The following is a 21,347-nucleotide window of genomic DNA, read 5'->3' as shown; positions in this document are numbered from 1 at the left end:
CTTCCTTGCTTGCCCGCTTCTGGGGGAAGAGCAGCCAATCAGGGCTGCTGCAGGAGGAAGGCAGGTGGAGCAGTGAAGAGCTCCTGGAGCTGCTCCCACCACCCTGGAAAGGGGGCGAGAGGAACCCCATTGCTCCTGCCCGCCCCCCGGGCTGGGAGAGGGGGATGAAGAACCCTGGGGGCTGCAGAAGGTGGGCTGAGGGAGCAAAAACGATGCAGTAGTTGGAAGTTGTGTAATTAATTGGGCTGGAGAATATTTAATGAAGTAATTAGAAGTGTGGGGCTTGGGGAGAAGCTGGAAGCTCCACGCCATCAGCCAACCACCAAGAGCTGCAGCCAGGACCAGAATCACCTTGCAATGTTAAAGCCTCAACCTGTGGAAGCCTCAGCGCAGATCAGGGACGTGGGTGGGTCCCGTTGACACTACCGCATGGAAATGTTGCACCTGGAACACTGGTTATAGTGGTAGCGCCAATGAGGTCTGAGGGCTTTTTCTCCCATTCAGAGCACAAATGGAGGAGGCTGACCATTAATTATTGTCAGCCAGACATGGAAAGAGACAGGGTGGGTGGGGAAGGAGTGGTGGTTGTCCCTGCTGGAACTTGACCTTCTTTTTTTTTTTTGCAGGGATTGTGCCGGAACCTAGGGTGACCAGATGTCCCGATTTTATAGGGACGGTCCCGATATTTGGGGCTTTTTCTTATATAGGCTGCTATTACCTCCCACCCCTGTCCCAATTTTTCACACTTACTGTCTGGTCACCTGAATTCTGCAATACAATATTATCTCAGCTTGTCCAGCATAGGAAGTCTGGAGGAAAAGATCCTACCAGACAGAAGGGACTGCAGAGCGGAGAGTGGGGAATTCAAAACAATCTAGAACCAGCCCCTGGGTGCTGCAAAGCTGTAAGCCCTGGATGGCACACTCAGCACTGAAATAAGCGCCTGGCTTTGTGCTCAGCGGGTTTCTAAAGCAAAGGCTGAGACACAGGCCCCCCTCTCTCTCCAAACAATCCCTTCTGTAAATCTTTGTTGGTGAAATGTAACTGGGCTGGGCTGTGTCTCAGCTCCCAGCCCTTTTCCTGTGGGTGGGTGTTCGTGTGGACAGGGAGGAGGGAGAGAGTGCCTAGCTGCCCTCGCTGTTCTTGCCCATACAGGTGTGCATAAACTGAAGGAATGCCAGACTGAGTCACGGGTGCCTCCCTCTCCCTCTACCTGAGCTGCAATAAAACTGTCCCTTTCTGGAAAAAGGATCCCACTACAGCTATCCTCACCTCATCCTCTCTCCTCCTCCCCTTACACCGCTGGGGAGAGAGACAGGCAGAGGGAGTAACTCCTAAGAGAGAGAGGAGGAAAAGGAGTCAATATTTGATCCAAGGGGACAGAGATCCTTGCAAAGGTATATCAAGTTCATGAGCTGCCTGCCCACCCTGTGGATTTAAACTTGACAACTGAATGGAAAAGAGAGAAAGGGGACCAAAACAATCAAATAAACAGGCTAAGTGTGGAAGTCTACTGGTGGCAGTGAAGCAGTGAAATTCCCTGTTTGCCTTCAGAAGAATTTCTTGGCTTGCTGTGTGGGTGACTGCTATTTGGATTGTTGCAGAGGATTTGGACTTTGAATCAGACGCAGCACTAATGAGGTTTGTGGAATTAATGTATCTGTGTTCTTTAGTGTGGCGCTTGCTTTAATTTTTTTGCTAGCAAAGGGGAGCAGTTAAATGAAGCACAGGGCGTCTCTCACAGGTAGGCACAGGCCAGACTGAGGTGGATTGCTTATTGTATGTCTCTCTTTTTTGTTTAATTTAAACTCTGTGTAGTTTCATTCCTTTGTGCTGCTTGGGAAGGGCACTGGTTGATCAAACAGGTTTGTTTTGCAGAGCTGTGCAGTTGTTTGGGGGGAAAGGGGCTACCTTGTTAAAATATGTAAAGTGCTGTGTTATATACACCCACGCGCGCGCACACACCAGCAATGACGTCTGAGTTGTGGATTAGCAAAAGTTGTCCCAGGTTTCTAAGGCTTGCTCTCTTCATTCCACTGCTTTCTAGCCAGGGAAAGATGAACTGTGCCAGGAGAGAGGGCATAGGGAACTTGCAGCTAAGATGGCCCAAGGTGTTCAGAGCTGCAGGTTGGGTTTAGCCTATTATAAACACAGGGACCATTTTGCAAAATGTGGATCTATGCCCGAAGTTTGAGGTTCAGCCAGTTAGAAAAGGGCCAACTATGAAATCCGGGTTCAGGATAAGGGAGTTTGGTCTCTTCTGACCTGCAGATAGCGCTCTGCTTTTTCTTGCTGGCAAATCTGGCGTAGAGTGTGCACAAGAGAAGGAATAAAGGATGGGGAGGGGCGGTGAATGGAGGGGGTAAGGGAGTCAGCATGCATGTGTTGGGGACAGGATAAGGGGAATAAAGTGTGTTGGGGGGAGATAAAAGGGGCAGTGGAGGGTTAGAGGACAGGAGGGGGCCATGTGTCGGGCAGTTGGAGGATAAGGGGCTGTGGGGGAAGGGGAGCAGGGAAAAGCGTGGGGATTTGTGGACATAGGGTGACCAGATAGCAAGTGTGAAAAATCAGGACAGAGGGTGGGGGATAATAGGTACCTATGTAAGAAAAAATCCCAAATATCAGGACTGTCCCTATAAAATTGGGACATCTGGTCACCCTATGTGGACATGGGGCTATATCAGAATTCTGAATGCTGGTATCAGCACAGACAAGATTTGCAGTGCTCTACTACAGATGCTCACCTCAGCAAAATCGTCTCCTAGCGGCTGGGCCCCTTTGTGGGGAGGCGACTGGGAGGAGCGGGACACTAGAGTGAATGTGGTTTTCCCAATGGGCAGTCAGTACGTGCTGACCCAGCTGGACAGGGGCATTCCCCATGGTGTAACATTAGCACTGGAGGGAACAGGATACCCCAGGGCATTGCTAATGAGCTATGGAGCATTTCACTGAGCAGTATGAACCCTGCCCAGCTCAGCCTGGATTAAAAGTTGTTCCCACCTACTGGATATTTGGTGGCCCCTCCCTATGTTTTGCACTGGACTGTAAGATGGAGGCAAGGGCTGTCTTGTGGAGCATATTTGTACAGTGCCTAGCACGATGGGGCCTGGATCTTGGGAGTTCCTGCAGCGGGGGCCGGAATCACATTACTATAGATGGCAAACGTTTGTGTCTCACACACTGGAGGGGTATTTTGGGGGGATCTCTCTCCTAACTTGCGAATTTTGGGGGTTAGTAACAGAGAGTTCTGGCTCCTCTGCCTTGCGGGGACTTTCTGCATGTAGCTGCATGGGGGGAGGGGGGAGCTGATGAGTCCACAGTCACATTGCTCCATTGTCCAGCAGTCCTACTGTTCAGGGAAGGGCTTAGCCTGAACTGAGGCAGCTATGCTTCCAGCCGAAGAGCAGCTTGCTCCTGCTCCATGGCCTGCAGAGGAGCAGACCCAAGGGTTGGCGGGTGTCCCCAGTGCTAGCGTGGCTAGGCTGCCTTCATTATTAGTATGTATTGTGACAGTGCCTAGGAGCCCCAATCATGGATTAGGACACATTGTGTTAAACACAATACAAACACATGACAAATTGCAAGTGTGATGTGCTGCATCTCATTGCGTGGTCAAACACAAACTCCTTTTAGGGAGTTATACCTGGAGCCATGTGCCATTGGAAAGGGCATTTGGCTTTGGTTTGAAATGGTGTCTCTGACTGGCCCCATTGCTTGTGCGTGTGTGTGTGTGAACACAAGAGTAATCTGACCCAGTATGGCCAGTGGTGAATCTAGCCCAGTATCCTGTCTTCCAGCAGTGGCCAGTGCCGGATACTTCAGAGGGAATGAACAGAGCAGAGCAATTACTGAGTGATCCGTCCCCTGCTGTCCAGTCCCAGCTTCTGGCAGTCAGAGGTTTAGGGATACCTGGAGCATGGAGTTGTGTCCCTGACCATCTTGGCTAATAGCCATTGATGGACCTATCCTCCGTGAACTTATCTAATTCTTTTTTGAGCCCAGTTATAATTTTGATATTCACAACATCCTCTGGCAATGAGTTCCGCAGGTTGACTGTGCGTTGTGTGAAGAAATACTTCCTTATGTTTGTTTTAAACCTGCAGCCTATTAATTTAATTGGATAACCTCTAGTGTTTGTGTTATGTGGAGTGGTACCTAACACTTCCCCCGTTCATCCACACCATTCGTGATTTTTTAGACCTCTGTCATATCCCGCACTTTTCTAAACTGAGTAGTCCCAGGCTCTTTAATCTCTTCTCATCTTGAAGCTGTTCCATACCACTGATCCTTTGTGTTGCCCTTCTCTGTACTTTTTCCAATTCTAATATATCTTTTTGGGGATGGGGCAACCAGAACTGTACATAGTATTCAACATGTGGGCGTACCATGGATTTATATAGTGCATTATGATATTGTCCTAATTGTTTCTAACATTCTGTTCACTTTTTTGACTTCCGCTGCACACTGAGCAGAAGTTTTCAAAGGACTATCCACAATGACTCCAAGATCTTTCTTGAGTGGTAACAGCTACTTTAGACATGTATAGTTGACATAATATTTTCTTATTACTTGGCACTTATCAACATTGAATTTAATCTTCCATTTTGCTGCCCAGTGACCCAGTTTTTTGAGATCCCTCTGTAACTCTTGGCAGTCAACTTTGGACTTAACTATCTTGAGTAATTTTGTATTGTATGCAGACTTTGCCACCTCGATGGTTATCCCCTTCCAGATCATTTATGAATATGTTGAACAGCACTGGTCCCAGTCCAGATCCTCCAGGGGGCCCGCTGTTTACTTCTCTCCACAGTGAAAACTGACCATTTACTCCTATCCTGTTTCCTGTCTTTTAATCAGTTACTGATCCATGAGAGGACCTTCCCTCTTGTTCCATGACAGCTTATTTGCTTAAGAGGCAAGTACACTATATCAACTGAATCACCCTTGTCCATATGCTTGCTAACATTTTCAGAATGCTAAGATTGGTGAGGCTTAATTTCCCTTTTCAAAAGCCTTGTTGACGACTCCTCAACATATTAAGTTCATCTATGTGTCTGACCATTCTGTTTTTCACTGTGATAGGTAGATTGGGAAGTAATGAACAGATTTCATTTGCATTACCAAAGAGCTTTGCAGACTTGTGCCTGGGTAGAATCTAGATTTGCCAATTTTAGTTGGACGTGTTCCTGCAGGTTTCGATAATCTTTAATTAAAGATTAATCTTTAACTCCTGGAGACACCAGAACAATCCTGGAGGGTTGGCAACCTCAGCAGAATCTCTATCGGATATGTTCACAGAGTATTTGAATCCAGGTGGCTGTGTTTGTGTAAAGGGATTATAGGCATGCAAGGAGCCTGCCGCTCCCACTTGAGGCTTGGACAGGAAATTCAGTTTGGACCCTGCTGCCAAACCGCTCTACAAGAGTGAGGCATTTCGAGAGGGAAAAATTAAAGCTGCTGTGTCGTGTTCTGGGATATTCAGACTGAGGGGTCAGATTCTGCTGTCAGTGACCCGCGCCGCCCTTTTCCTTTTGAAGAGAGGATTTCTCTCACCTCCCCAGCTGCCTGGGGATGGTCTTGGGGTTTCTAAGCACCTAGCTGCATTTAAGGCTGCAGGAGTAGTGCTGTCCGAACTCCTTGCCAGCCGCTGCCAGGGAGGGGCAGCTCTGTGAGGCTGGGTAGAATAATGCAGTAAGTACTGGACTAGGAGCGGGCGGTTCTGATGCTGGGCTCGTGACAACGATGAGATGTCGGCTTGCCCCAGGGGCAGGAGAGGCCGTGGGGCTGTGCAAAAGAACCACACTTTCCTGGGAGGGGCCCTTTCCAATTAAGGATTTACTGTGCTCATAAGTGGGGGGGGAATGACTCAATTTGCACGTACGGATGTCGGGGCATCCCAGCAGGAGCGCTTTGAACATCCGCCATAAAGCACTTCAAAGGGCAGATGAGCGCATCGCTTTAAAGGGTCAGATCATCCGGGAAAACTGTGAAATTGGGGGAGATTCACCTAGGGGAGCAGGGAGATTCGCTCCCATTTGGACTGGCTGAGCAGGAGCAGCATTGACGTTCGCTATTCAGAGAGGGAAGGGTGGTCGGGTGCTGGAGGCACCGGGCTTGGGCATGTGTGAGATCTGGGCTCAGTTCCTGGCTCTGCCACAGGCTCTCTGTGTGACCCAGGACACGTCTGCATCTCATAAAATGGGGCTGGTGTCTCCTTCCTCTGTCTCGTCTGTTCGGACTGTCAGCCCTTCGGGGCAGGGCCTGTCTCCCACCGGTGTCTGTGCAGCAGCTAGCCCAATGTGTCCTGTTAGCAGATCTTACCACACGTGCTGCAACGATCACACTTTAGTGCTTCTGTAGCAGTGCAAAAGAGCCACGCGCTTTGCACCCAAACTGCCCTCCTGCGTGCTGTTGCCTCCAGCTCCTGGCTGAGACAGTGATCCGAGAGGGCTTGGGGTTAGGAAGAGGGCTATTTCTTACTAGTGCCATCGAACCTCAGAAATAGGGGCAGTATTCTGGCAAGCGGCCCCTCATCGGCAGCGAGGACTGAGATGCTGGAGGAGACGCTGTGGAAATTCCTGTTGTCTAGCAGCCCAACAGGGCCCTCATAGACAGAGACAGGGCCTGAGGGGAAACCTGAGCACACTGAGTCCTTTCATATCTCATGAGTGTGGAGCACAACAAAAGGCTGCTGTGTCCCAAGTGCTCTGCAGTTCTAGCCCCGCTGGGAGAAGTGCTCAGCTCACACCAGAACACGCTTCTAACAGCTGGACCCTTCTCTCCTGACTCCAAAGGTTCCCCCCAATGCATGGGGCTGCCTCTGTGCAGACTATGAATTCTTGATCTTTCCCACTCAGTTTTTCCTCTTCCCTTTTGTCCATGTTCCTTTGCTCCCAACAGGTTCCATCTCAGTCTAGAAACAGCTGTCGCCTCTGCCAGTTTAGTATGGCAGAGCGGCCCAAGCAGGTGGAGTCTTCCTCTCCGTGGCTGGCCCTTGGTGTGACCCCTGAATGTTACCGCAGCTGAGAACCTGGCACCTCTGTAGTTGTATCTGTCCTGGGTGAGCCTACCATGTGCCTCCACCTGGCTGGGCTCAGCTTGCCCTCCCTGGCTATATCGTCTGGCCCCAGCTGTTCAACTCCAGAAGCTGTGCAGGCAGCAAGGTGCCTGGGTTTAAGACTCTGCCTCGCACCTGGGCTCTGCCCAAAGCTCCTGGCCAAGGGGGAGCTTGGAAAAGTGACAAATTGCAGCAGAATCCTGTCTCTCCTTACTCCAGTGCTTCCCGATTTGTCAACCCTCTTTGCCCTGGCGCAGGCCGTCCGGATAATCAGGAACCCACTGCCAAACTTACCAGAGAAAATGCCTTGCACTTGGAGTTTTATATCCAAAACCCAATTGGATCAAAATCCTGGTCGCGTGGAAACCACTGGGAGCTTTTCCCACGGCCTTCAGTGGGGTCAGAATTTCACACTCCTGTTAACCCATTTTCTTCTAGCACTCACTGCCTAAGGGTGCTGTCTGTTGACAGATGGACAGACAGATACACAGACATCTATAACCTTGCTCATCACCATGTGGCTTCCATGTTCTGTTATATTGTTGGTCCCTTTCTAAAGCAGACCCAGTGGCAATGTGGGGTGGGGGGAAGGTAGAGGAGGAAAGCATCAGGGTTTCTGGGGTCATAACCCTGGTCAGATAAACTGTAATTGTGTCTTTAGGAATTTACACTTCTATTCTGCACTTTGGTAGATTCTGCTTTTTGATTTAGAGGATTGCATTAGTGCAACTGCTACAGGCAGCAGAGATCCAGTTACTATACCTACTGCTAAGAGACAGAAAACAAAGAGTAGAATTAAATGGTTCGTGTTCATCAAGGTTCCCTACGAGGTCTAATGTTTAATCCATTTATTAATTATTTGGAAAGGAGGGTGAGCAGTGAGATGGAAAACTCTGCAGGTGTCACAAAGCTAGCTTTGTTCGTCATGGCCAGAGAAAACTGGCAGGAACTTCACAGGAGGGACCTCCCCCAGCTAGGAGAATGGACAAAGTGCTGGCAAATGAAGTTAACTGTTAAATGCAAAGTAATGCACCTTGAAGGGAAACATTTAAACTACTCCATCACCTTACCGGTTCTAAATTAACTGTCAACCAAAGAAAGGGACCTGGGCAGAATAGGTGAGAAGGTATAGACATCTCAGTGAAGATCTCCCTCAGTGTACAGCTGCACTCCTAGAAGGCAAATTGTTAGTGTGTAGAAGGATCTGAAATATGTACAGTACTCATCCCCCCCATCTCAAAAAGGATATGGCAGAACTGGAGGCAGTTCCGAAAAGGGTGATAGGAATGATACAGGGCTTGGAAAAACTCTCCTCTGACTAGAAATTGAGATTGTTACTTTAGAAAGAGGATGAAGAAGTGGAGACATGATGACAGTGTATGAAATAATGAATGCTTTAGAGACATTAGTTCAAGAGTTTAGTTCTCCCAGTCTTATATCACAAGAACAAGTGGCATTCAATGAAATTTAAAAGTGACAAATTTCCAAACCAATAAAAACAAAATGTTTTTTCACACAACACACAAACTAAGTGTGGAATTTGTTGTCACAGGATGTTCTTGAAGCCAAAAAATTAGCTCTATTCAAAGAGGGGCTGGACATTTATAGGGATAAGAATATCCGGAGTTCATGCTAATAAATCCTGCAAGGGATATTAAACCTTATGTGCCAGGGTTTAACCCAATCTCTATTCAGGATTAGCATGAAACCTAACCTGGGGGACAGATTATCCCACATCTGTCTAATGCAAGGTTTCTTGCACCTTCCTCTGAAGCATTGAGTGCTGGCCACTGTCAGAGGCTGGATACTGGACTAAATGAACTTCAGGTTTGATCCAGTCTAGCAATTCTTAGGGGACTTATTGAGATATGATGCCTTCCTAGGACATCAGTCTTCAAGCACCTCTGTCTAGCTCTTGCGCACGTATTAATACGTCATCGGTCTGTGCCCCTATTCATGATGCACTTCACGTTTGTTGGGAGGAGGAGCTCCCCTTTCCAGCCAGGGCTGCACACATGGACCTTTCTTCCATTAAAACTGTCCTTGAACCCAGATGTAGCATCCTGTCAGGTTACGCCTAACCCATCCCACTAGCTGGTGCAGCCATATTGGTTCAGGAAAGGTACAAGGCGCAGACTCCGGCCAAGACTTTAAGGTGGCTCAGGCGAGGCACCCACATACTTTTAAAAGGATTTGCATAGGGTGGCTGCTCCTTTCTCATACCCTTTGTCTAGCTTGCCTATTGAAGCTGTAACCTCTTCAGGGCAGGGACTATGTCTTACAGTGTATGTGCACCACCTAGGATAAACAAGCCCTGATTGCAGTTGGGAATTTCTACTGTTACAGTAATACAACTTGTATATGGGCATTCGTATTCCCATTTTACAGATGGAGAAATTGAAGCATAGAGATAATTAATACCCATCTCCTATCTAATGCTTTTCATCAGTAGCTCTCAAAGCACTTCACAAAGGAGGTCAGTGTCATTATTCCCCTTTTACAAGTGGGGAAACTGGTGGGACACAGAGGCAAAATGACTTGCATCAGGTCACCTAGCAGACCAATAGCAAATCTGGGAATAGAACCCAGGTCTCCTGAATCCCAGTTCAGTACTCTAGCTACACAACCCTTCTTGAAGTGACATGCCTAAAATTGCAACATGAGTTAATGGCAGAGTCAGAATTAAGATCCCAGGTCTCTGGGCTCCCAGCCTGGTGCCCTGCCTGCTGCACCCTCTTGCGTCCCCTGTGCTGGAACTGGCCAGAGCTACTTCTTTCCTAAGCTGCACCTTTAGAAAAGGGAGAAACCAAGAGCGTAACAGACCACGTGTCTGCTAGTGAGTGCAGGGAGAATAAACTCTAACAAAACTTTCCCACTGAAAAATGTTCACTTCCTCGCAGGGGTTTGGAGCCGTTTTCACTGGCTAAGAGGAAATGTGAGACAAAAGGAGAATTCAAAACACTCCAGGGTTGTTAAGACACAGTCATCTCCTGCCTTTAACTCCTGCTCTCCCTCTCTGAGCAATGGGTGTGAGTTTGTCGGGGTTCTGAAATGGTCTGACCTGTTGTTGGGCAGCTGTGATCCTTCTTGGCAGGCCTGGAGTGTGTTTGGGTTGTTTCCCCCAGGGCAGGGCCGTCTCTAGATTTTTTGCCACTCCAAGCAACAAAAAAAAACAACCTCCAGGAGCGCAACTGAAAGATGTCCGGAATGCTGCCCCTGAAATTGTGCCACCCTAAGCACGTGCTTGGCTTGCTGGTTCCTAGAGCCGGCCCTGCCGCAGGGTGTCCCTACATTGATCTGATCATGCGGTGCTCCGGACAGGGCTGAGCACTGGACCTACTCAGCAACGTCTAGGGTAGCTAGGCGAGAAGTGCTAGCGGGAAAAGTGGGAGATCCAGCACGCCTCATTACGTGTATGACAGTCGTGCCTGGAGACCCCATTTGAGTCAGAGACCCGTTGCACTAGGTGCAGTACAAAAACCTAGTGAGAGACCCAGTCCCTGCCCTGAAGAGCGCACTGTCAACGGGGTTCTTACCGACATGCACAAGCCATGCCGGGAATTACTGTCCACGTTCCCTGGTCTGTTGCATGGCAACATCGCTGTTAAAATGGGGCTGGATTTTATTGTCTATTATCTAACCGCTCACCGGGACTTGATGGCAGACTGTGCCCGAGGCACTGAATAGCACATGGTGACTCAAACTCTCCCCTAATGGTTCTTTCCTCTAAACAGTCGAAGTATCCTCCCTCCTCTTGAGCTCTATATATATCTGTGAGCTTGGCATGCCAACACTGGTGCCGGTGTGACACAGCGGGCATCACATGCAGGGTCTTCACAACGGCCATGGGCTCTCTGGACGCATGGTGGAGTGGGTTTTGCTGAGCGCCAGCAGTGGCAGTGCAGAGAGGTTTACTTCTGTGCTTTCTCCTGCTGGCTTGGGAAGAGAGCCCATCCTATGGGTCTCAATTGTGGCTGGTGTTTCAAGGCATTTTTATAGCCTTTCTATGGTGTTTCCCTGCCTCTCGTTATGATCATGTCATCAGGACTAGGACTCAGGAGGACAGGAGGCAGCTCATGGGAAAGGGAGACTTTCCCCAGTTCAGAACCATTCCTGCTCAATCGTAATTGGAAACTGTTACTATCTAGTGCCAAATGAGATGGTTGTCTCAGTGCACCTGGCAAAAACTGGAGCTTTGCTGGCAGTGACAGCAGAAGCACCAAAGTCTGAATGGGGGCAGAGGTTGAAATATCCTCCGACTCTTTAGAGGTGGGTGCTTGCAGGTCAGGGTGAAATGCACTGTCAGGGAGTCAAGGCAGGAGGCCACAGCTGTGAGTAACCAGAGGATATTGATCTCCACGGCTGTCAGCCTAGCATCTTCCACCAGCTCTAAATTCACATTAAACTACAGCCAGCATGATGGGTGGCTTGATGATAAATCAGTGGGACTGAACGCTTAAGCCAAGGCAGCAAGATATGAACCCCGTGTATCTTGTCATGTTATCCGGGCGCTCTAATGAAGGGTGCAGTGAGTCAACCTTGCACAGTGTCTGCATCCTCTAGCTGGAGGTGCTTTGGTACCTTACACTAGACTTCGGCCTTGACTCTTTTAATTTTATTGCTTGCAAGAAACAATACAAGGAATCACAGTCCTCCTGGCAGAGGAGGCGTCTATAACAGAAAACAACTGCAACCACAAACTCCTCCATGATCTGCAAAGCTCTAGTTTTGTCTCCTTTGCTTCCCTGGGGGTGCCACACCCCGTCTGGAGCTCTATGCAGTAGCCAGAGACATCTAGTGGCTGACTGAAATATTGCAAGTTCATGCAGGGCCACAGGAAACAGGATTTAACAACAAGAACAGGTGTACTTGTGGCACCTTAGAGACTAACTAATGTATTTCAGCATGAGCTTTCGTGAGCTACAGCTCACTTCTTCGGATGCATAGAATGGAACACGCAGACAGGAAATATTTATACATACAGAGAACATGGCTTTAACAAGTCAGTGTTTTGCAACTAGTTTGACTTCAGTAAGGCTGCAGCTTTGGAACAGACAGAGGGTGAAAGTTGCGCTTCACTGGCTCTCCAGGATGCAGATCAGTTCAATAGCCTGTCACGGGGCTAAACATAAGGGTTCACTGTGGAAGTCTGGCACTTGCCAGGGTGGTTGGTGCCATTCTGGAAATTCTTAGTACAAGAGAAAATAGCTAAAAGGAGGAATTTGGTACCTTGTTTTTCCTTCTCATCTCTCATTAGACCACTGGGTCCTGACCCCAGGAAAAGGAGGTATGTACTCTGGCTGTGAGTCATGCAGGCTGACTGGCACTGGGCTCTTATTAGCCATGGCCTACCCTATTGTTGGTCCACAGGCTATGGAGGGATGGTGGAGACAGCGCTAGTGGCTTTTCCTCCTTAGTTGGGGCTGGAAGGCAGAGAACTGTAAGTGTTTGTAGCTCTACTGAGAAGGGTGTGGAAGAACCAGCAGTTACTGGAGCCTTTAAAACACACACTGACTCCTGAGAAAGGAGGATCTCTGTGAAGGGAGGAGTGGGCAGCTAAGAGAGGGGAAGGGAGATTGCTTGAGTCTGCTCCTGAGCAGAGACTGAGAATAGCTCTGCCAGAGCCAGGCAAGCCTTGTGCACGCCTCCCCATGCAGCTCTGCCAGGGCACTTTGATCTCAAGCCCAGAGCCCCCATGTGTTTGTCCTGCCGCTCTGCTGATGCACCTCACATCAGAGCTGCAGCACCCCCTGATATTACAGGGCTGGGCATTTTCCTCTTCAGAGACTGCTAACCAGACCTCATTGCTGCTAGGCATTGTTCTAGGACCCCTTCTGGGCCCCAGTCCCAGAGCACAGCGTGTTCCTGGAGATGAGCGAGCCTGCCAGGGAAAAGTGACCCAATAAAATTTGTGCTGAACAGGGCAGTGACTGCTGCCAGCATGAGGGCACTACACACAGGGATGCCTTGGGATATTCAACCCATTTGCACAGATCACTGGCCACTTTAAAACTGAAACACTTGTTTGGGAAACTAAAGACCTTGCTTCATTCTCCTGTCCTCCAGTATCCCATGGGTTAATTCCAGTATAAAATCCACACACACACACAGATACTCACACGCACAAACACCTGTCTGTGTGGTGGTGGTAGTGGGGTGTTCCTCCTTGTGGGGGCTGTGCCAATCACTTCATGCTGCGAACCTGTCTGGAGGTAGAGTCCTCTGCATCCCAACAGCTGCTTGGCTGTGATTGCTTGTGTGTTGGATGTGTTGCATGGGTTATCTCCAATATAAAACTCCACCCCCACCCCCCAGGGGAGGTTGTAACATTGGCTGGTGCATTTCCAGGAGGAAGAGGATGGACATGTTGCTCCAAAGGACGTGGGCCGGGCTGCTCCTGTTGGTCATGGTCTGTAATGTATGCTTGTGTCAAAAAAACAGAAGTAAGTTCAGCTTTTCTGTGTGTGTGTCTCTCTCTCTCCTATTTGGTTATACTGCTGAAGTCCTTGGCCCTGGGAGGTCTGGGGCACAGGCCTCTCCAGCTGCCTTCTCCTGGCCTGCTAAGCCAGCCACCTTGTATCTGTTCCTATTCCAATCCCTCCTGAAATGCTGAATGTGTGGCAGAGCTTGTGGGTAGCACCCAGGTGTCCTGTCTGCTAGGCCCTGGCGCTATCCAAAACAATAGTTCTAGTTCTTTTATGTGCACTTGCTCCGTAGCTCGCTTCCGTTGGCTCTGTCTGACATACACACTGTCTCTGGTTTTGAGCCAGCTCCCACTAAGTCTGCAATAAAATTCCTATTGACTAGGAGCAGGCCCAGCCCCTCTGTTCGTGGCTCACCCCTTCTCGTTTTCCAAGGTCAGGCTGGCTTCTTCCGCTCTTGATGCGTTCGATCTTGCCTCCTAGTTAATCGCTGCGTGGCCTCCAGAGCAAGAAGCTGCACAGAGTGTATCCGAGTGAGCAAGGACTGCTCCTACTGCATGGACGAGGTGAGCGCCTCCCCTCCCAGGACCTTGTCACCCACAGTGTGGTCACATGGCCTTTCACTAGAGAGAGGCCCCCGATCAGCATTCAAGAGAGGGAACTTGTGTTTAGATCCAGCTTCATGATTGAGCCCTCTCCTTCTAATTGGCTGGATCCCAGCTTTGGCAACATGGCTCCAGGCTGTCTCTGTCTGTCACTCACAGACAGTTTGGGGGTATTCCAAGGTTTTGGCTCAGGCCCGTGTCTCTTTTGACCTGCCACCTCCTCAGTGCAGCCCTCTGCTCAGATTGCCGGAGAGCCTCCCTGCTAGGGAAGCTGTATAAGAGGCTCCTTTAGATTCTGCTTCCTCAAGAAATGGGTCCAAAGGGAAATGAACCTGACAGCAGTATAACCCAGGGCGAAGGTCAGTTTGTGGTGGGCTCAGAGCAGGGATCTCTGGCTGCTCAGGAATAGACACCAACTCCCAACTCTGGAGTGAGAGCGAGGGATGGGCATTTGGGTCTTGTGAGACGAGGGGTTGGGCCTTGACCAGACAGAACAATTGCCCCACTGCCTTCTGGTCCCCTGGCTCGCCAGTCCAATGGCACAAGTTACCATGGTGCAGATGTGCCAAGACGTGAGCCAAGTGGCAAGACAGCAAAACCATTTCTTGCAGATCTGCCTTGCCAGGTAGCAGGGCTCCAGCCCCAGCAAGGTGAGGGGAGGCACACAGGGTAAACCACACCAAAGGTGCTGGCTCTGTGTGGGAGAGAGGAAGGTGGGGACAGAGAGAGGAGGGACTCAAGTGAACCAAGAATGCAGGAAATGAGGACCGTTGAGGAATTTGTAAGAGGGCTTTGTTGTAATTTCAGATTCGGATAGGCCTGATCCTTGGCTCAGTAGAGGGGGAGAGGGAGCAGAGAGGAAATGGGATGTAAAACACAGGTGGGTGAAGCACAGAGACTGCTAGCATAGACCCAATGTGGGAGAGGTGGAAGAATGAACAGGTGGGGGACTCCCTCTTTTCTATCTAAGATGACGTTTCAGTTATCTGTTTTATGCTCTCCGGGTGGGGGTGTCAGTGTTTGGAGGGGGAGAGGGCTGACTGGCTGAACACCCTGGTCTTCACAAATGGGAGGCGAGCTGGGGCCTGCGCCGGAGAGGTGTCCAAGGGGCAGTCTCTCATGAAGCTGAAAAACCTGCCCAGGCGAGCCTTTTCCACTCCTGCCCACTCCCAGCCTGTCCTCACGGGGCTCTGTTTATTTCCTAACTCTGTGGTTTTTCCTCTCCTGGGGTCACAGACCTTCAAAGAATCCCGATGTGACCTGAAAGACAACCTGGTGAGCTATGGCTGCAGCGGGGCCAGCATTGTGTACGTGAGTGGAGAGATGCTGGTGCAGCAGGTGAGCAAAGAGCACCTGAACCCTGGAGATAATCCACCAATGTTCTGCTCCTCATTTCCTTGATGAGCCTTTCACTTGATCACCTTTGGGCAGCTCTTCAAGGAGCATCAGCGTGTCCTGAACCTCACCTTCTAGTTGTTATAATCTGCTGAGAGAACCCCCTCCAGATTCCTAGATACTTCTTTGCAATTCCACACGGCTAGGCGAATGTAAATACCAGCAGCTATTGTTTACATAAGGCCCACTCGAAAACAGGATACACCCTTTGCTAGCTGATTAACACACCCCATTCTCAAAGCCCTGCTGGTGAAACGGATGCATGAACAAAAAGAGCCGCGCATGTCAAGCTCTGTTAGAAATGCACGACGGGCTAACTCTGGCGTGGGTAATGTAATAACACAGCCTTTCACCTCTAGGGCGCCAGTCAGAATTTAGCCAAGGTTGACAGCTGAGTGGATCAGAACATGGGGGAGGGGCAGGGAAATGTTGGGAAAATGTTCTTGATCTTTCTGCCCTATTGGAAACAACGATGTCAACATTTGACTCATGTGGCCCAACTCCAATTGACAGCTGTTGATTGAAGCCCTGATGCTGTTTGGTAACCTACCGGAAATGAGTTTGGGATCAGAGCACAGTTTCTTGTGGAAAGGGGTAATGGCCACATCCACCCCACCACAAAGGGCACCAAGGCCTCATCGGCATGGAGAATTTGTGGCAACCTCTCCCTTCTGTTGCTCTTGGACAGTGTAGCTCCTCCAGCCCTAAGGTAGACCAGCTGTTGGTGCCCTAGCATGGTCTTCTCACCCTGCCCAATCAACATGGCCTCTCTGGGGCTTCCCCTTGCCAATGCTGTTGCAGCTGGAGTGGGGTGGGCAATGGAAGGACCATCCTTCATGCTGACAGGGCAGCAGAATAAACTGTTCTCAAGTCTCCCAGTCCTCAGGTAGGTTAAACACATCCGGGCACAGTCAGTGAGGGCCTGTCCTTGGAAATTGCATGGATAAGAAGCAATCCACCTCAGTTAGCACAAAAATGAACAGACATCTCCAGCTGGGGGTTAACCCAGACTCACCTGGGTGCAGGAGTTTCCCACTGGGGTCAGTCCCGCCATGTGTCCCCAGCAGCTCTTCCCCTGAGCATGTGCAAGGGGAAGGAGAATGAAAGTTAACCCCTTGTTCATCAGACACCAGCTATTACCCCTGCTTCCCTCGCAAGCACCAGGGTGAATCTCCTCTGCTATTCCACTAACCCTTTTCTGCTCCCTCCTCTGGCAGAATTTTAGCCTCGACCTGTCTCTGAAGAAAACCCAGGTGTCCCCACAGCGGATGTTCATGCGGCTGAGAGCTGGTGAGGAGGCCAGCTTCAACATGGACGTCTTCCAGCCCCTCGAGAGCCCTGTGGATCTCTACATCCTTATGGACTTCTCCTACTCCATGTCTGACGACTTGAACAACCTCAAAGAGATGGGCCAGAAGCTAGGTGAGGCTGGAGCAAGGCATGCTAGGGGAGGAAGGGAAGCCAGGTCCCCCTACTGACAGCATGGGCAGAGAATCTCTACCCAGGGCAGGGAAGAGTAACACAACTGGCAGAGGGGTGTGTGCATCTGGCCACCAGGTGTTTGTCGTTGGCCCTCACTGCTTAGTGATACACCTGGCTCTTTCTGGCCTGGGATCCCTCTCCCTACCCAAAGTGTTCCTTCTGGCCCTCGCTGCACTACAGGGCCCATCATGAGTCCCCTTTTCTAGTCTTGTACTAAGAAAAGCAGAAAACCAGTGTCCTAGAGAGCTGGTGTGTTCTGTGTGATGCCCAGTGACCCAGATGCTCTGTTCCCCTCATCCCATAAGCCCTTGCAGTAGTGAGGAGCCTTACCCTGAGGCGTGGCATTCAGAACAGCTCCCTGTGAAGGTGATGGGAAAAGGGTTGTGGTCCGCTGCAACCCTGCCAGTGCATCCCAGCTCACTGCTCTCCCTCCTTCCCTGCCAGCGGAATTCCTGCAAGACCTGACCTCCAATTACACCATCGGATTTGGCAAGTTCGTGGACAAAGTCTCAGCACCACAAACAGACATGAGACCTGAGAAGTAAGTGAAGCTGAGAGGCCCGAATGGACAGGCTTCGATGAAATTGGTCAGGGAATGACAGTCTGTCTCCTCATTGTCTCTCCCACTCCGCAGTCTCCAGTGCTCAAACCCCTGTCCCAGTTCCTTCTCTTTGATAACTGCAAACCTCTCCTTTCCTGCCCTCCGCGCCGGTGTCCCCCACACACCACGGCTAACGCCATCTGCTGCCCACCCTCCACGCCAGTATCTCCCAGACACCACGGCTAACACCATCTGCTGCCCATCCTCCGCTCCAGTGTCTCCCAAACGCCTGGCTAATGCCATCTGCTGCCCACCCTCCGCACTGGTGTCTCCCAAACACCACGTCTAATGCCATCTGCAGCCTGTCCTGCCACAAGCCCACATCGGCCCCACTCCTTGGGTCCAATCCTGGGCTTCCCCTTTCCTGCAACAACAGATTCAAGCCGCACATTCTCTCATAGAGTTCAAGGCCAGAAGAGACAAGATCATCTAGTTTGGCCTTCTGTACATCACTAAACACCATCCACACCCTTCCATGCCAAGCCAAGAACCAGAATTAGATCAAAGTATTACCACCCTCCGGAGACTAGCCGACTGGGAGCCGTCAGAGTCCTACGGGATCTTGCTCCCACTCATGTCTCTGCTCTCTCTGCCAGTGCTCCCCGTCATGTTACCTCACTGCTCCTCATGTCACTTTTTGGACCTCTCAGCGTCATGCCTTTGTGCTGCTCTGCCACCTGGAAAAGTAGCTCTTCGTTCTGGGACCACGTCTCTCCTGCTTCTAATCCTTCTCTCTGCACCAGTTCCTCCAGGGATCTCCTCTATCATCTCACCAGTGATCCTCATGCAGGGCCCTTCCTTGCAAACCCTCTTGTCCCATGCCTTACCATGGGTTGCAGGGGCAGTACCTTGCTCTGTGCCAGACACGTTTACGGCACCATATGTGGTAATCTCTTGATGACTCCGGTCGCCAAGCCCCATTTGAAAGCCCTTGCTTCCCCTTTTCTCCATCAGGCTGCGAGAGCCCTGGAGGGACGCCGACTCACCCTTCTCCTTCAAGAACGTCATCCGCCTGACCAGCAACATCAATCATTTCAGCCAGGAGCTGATGAAAGAGCGCATCTCTGGCAACCTGGACGCCCCGGAGGGAGGTTTCGATGCCATCCTGCAGACGGCTGTTTGCAAGGTGAGCATGGAGGGGGCTGGCTCCTTTAGATGGTTTGTGTGTTGTTTGGGAGAGAGACAGCAGGTGGGATGGGTGACTAGCAATGTAGCTAACCTGAGCCCAGAACTCAGGGCCATACCTGGCTGAAGCTGCTGCTCTCCCAGGATTGCCAGTTCGCTGCACCTGCTGCTGTTGCTGAGAGAGCTTGTCTCGTCTTCCTGGAGTAAACCACACTGAGAAGGTGCCTCCAGTCTGCGGTGCCCCCCTTGGGTCCCCTCACCCTCCGAGCTGTTCCCTTGTTCCTAGGGTTGTGTGGATCTGCTCCCCAGAGGCCAGCATGTCATGGCAGCAGGTGTTCTGGCTGGGGAAATGGATATTTCCCTTATCAGTAGGCTAGCACCCTGCCAGATATATCCAGTAACAGCCTGCTTCTCCACTGCGGTTGGACCTACCTGGACCACCCCAGAGGCTCAGTGGGATATGTGCACTGGGGAGCAGGGAAGGGAGTTAATCCTTTCATCTCTGTCGTATTTTAATTCCCTGGGCTGCGTGGCAGCTGGACGTGTGCACTACCGCTGAAGGAGGGGATTATGAACAGAGTCAGGTACCCAGAGACCCCTTAACTTTCAGTGAGGAGTCGGGTGCCATGCTCTAAAAAGCTTTGCCTGCCACCGCTAGCACACTCGCTTGAGACTGGCCCTGTGCATTGCGTTTGGGCAAGTGAATGAAATGCCCCTCACCCTCCTTCCCTCTCGCCCTAGGAGAAAATTGGCTGGCGAACTGACAGCACTCACCTGCTGGTGTTCTCCACCGAGTCCGCCTTCCACTATGAAGCTGACGGCAGCAACGTCCTGTCAGGGATCCTGCCGAGGAATGATGAACAGTGTCACCTGAACCGAGTGGGCATCTACACCTACGATACCCGTCAGGATTACCCCTCCGTGCCCACCCTGGTGCGCCTGCTGGGCCAGCACAACATCATCCCAATCTTCGCCGTCACCAACCACTCCTACAGTTACTACGAGGTGAAAGGGCAGGGCGGGCAGATGGCTGGGTGGGAGGTGCCTATGTGTAGGAGCCAGACTGGGGACGTGCTTCCTGGGAGCTGTGCGGTGCAGAGGCTAGCAGGGAGCCTGCCAGTCACATGCATGGCGCTGCAAACCAGACAGTCAATGGCCTGGTCAGCGGTGCTGACTGGAGCCACCACAATCCCTTTTCAAATGGGTGTTCCAATCGAAAACCAGACACCTGGTCACGCTAGTCATGGGACCAGATAAATACCTCAGAGGGAGAGCAAGGGAGGAAAACTGTATGGATGCTGAATGGAATCAAATCTCTGTCAGGGGACCCACATATCAGCCTGTACTTTGGCTGGTCAAGGTGGGTAGGGTAATACCTTTTATTGGACCAACCTCTGTTAGTAGTTTGGCTGTGATGTAGCAAAGGGGGTGCTGGTCATGAACCCAGGGGTCAGCTGGCCAGGAATTCTCAGTCGGAATGATTTTCCAATGGAAAATGCCCTTTTTTCAAAATTTTTGAAATTTTCTGTGGGGAAAAAATTCAGTTTTGCCAAAACAATTCCACTTTCCATCAGGAAAATGGCAGCTTCTCACTTGGAAGGCTCTTGTTCATTTCACTTTCTGCTTTCAGACAGGCAGCTGGCAAGCCGAAATATTCCATTTGGGTTCTCTCAAAATGGAATTTTCCGAGCACTCTCCTTAGTTGGCAAACCCTGGCATTTCCCCTTCCCCTCGAGTCTCTCTCCCCTCTCCTGCAATGGAGCAAACGGGCCATGCGTTGTGACACCGCTAGCCACTCTGAACGGGGCATTGGAGCTCAAGGAGCAAAGGTTCCTGTCTTCAGACATGATAAGCATCAATGGGAGCTGCAGGCGCTCAGTTTTTCTGAACCTGGAGCCTTAAATTACTTCCTATGGAAGACTCTGGGGAGGGAGAGGAGCACATGTTCCTCTCTTCTCTGACGTGTTAAACACCTCACTTAATCTGCCTTCATCTTCAGTGGGTACCAGGGACTGTGTTACCCTGATCAGTCTGGACCGGTGCAAGGCTGCCACTGAGCTCTATCAGATCCATAGGAACCCCCAACTCTGACCTCCTATGGGGCTCGATGTTGGTGAGCAGGGCTTGGGGGTATGTTTTTTGGGTAGCAATGAGGACATCCAGTGGCTGACTAGGTTTGTCTCAGGTGTGTTTTTCTCCTGTGAGGATCTCTGGCTTTGTTTTCCTGCTGAAAGTATTTGAGGTCCTTATGAAAATGGGTCTGAGACATAAGGTAGGTGTCTGAATGTCTCCAGCTCAGAGCCCAGGTTTTGGTTTGCTTATTATGGAGATAGGGGACAGCTGTCAAGTTCTGATCTGGATCAGAACCTTTCCACAGTTGACTGATGGTGGAATCCAGGCTTTTCACTCAGGCCTCACACTTGTTCCATCTCTAGCTGGTTAGTGAAATGCTGCTGATGTGCCTGTTGTGTTAAATGAGAGGAAGATCTGGGGAGGCATGTTGTGCAAATGTTTGGCTAACAACAGGGCAAAGGGAAGAATGGCCTTGTGGATAAGGCACTGGACTGGGACTCAGGAGACCTCCAGTCTGTTCCCACCTCCGGCACAGACTCCCTGAGTGACCTTGGGCAAATCACTTCATCTCTGTGCCTCCATTTTCC

The 21,347-nt window shown here is 50.6% G+C and overlaps 1 protein-coding gene across 3 annotated transcripts in view; it reads left to right on the top strand.

The window, feature by feature from the left end:
- The first annotated feature begins 702 nt into the window (after positions 1-702).
- ITGB4 (integrin subunit beta 4) overlaps positions 703-21,347 on the top strand; it is a 60,367-nt gene continuing 39,722 nt past the window's right edge. For all 3 annotated transcript variants that reach the window (XM_030534529.1, XM_030534528.1, XM_030534530.1), the window contains exons 1-8: positions 703-1,641; positions 13,406-13,500; positions 13,963-14,045; positions 15,321-15,422; positions 16,697-16,901; positions 17,406-17,502; positions 18,517-18,688; positions 19,429-19,692. In XM_030534529.1, coding sequence (XP_030390389.1) covers positions 1,637-1,641; positions 13,406-13,500; positions 13,963-14,045; positions 15,321-15,422; positions 16,697-16,901; positions 17,406-17,502; positions 18,517-18,688; positions 19,429-19,692 — 1,023 coding nt within the window. In that variant the 5' untranslated portion in view covers positions 703-1,636. The remainder of the gene's footprint in view (positions 1,642-13,405; positions 13,501-13,962; positions 14,046-15,320; positions 15,423-16,696; positions 16,902-17,405; positions 17,503-18,516; positions 18,689-19,428; positions 19,693-21,347) is intronic.

The sequence above is a fragment of the Gopherus evgoodei genome, chromosome 15 (genome assembly GCF_007399415.2).
Source record: "Gopherus evgoodei ecotype Sinaloan lineage chromosome 15, rGopEvg1_v1.p, whole genome shotgun sequence".
NCBI lineage: Eukaryota > Metazoa > Chordata > Testudines > Testudinidae > Gopherus > Gopherus evgoodei.
This window is presented reverse-complemented; position numbering and strand designations above follow the sequence as displayed.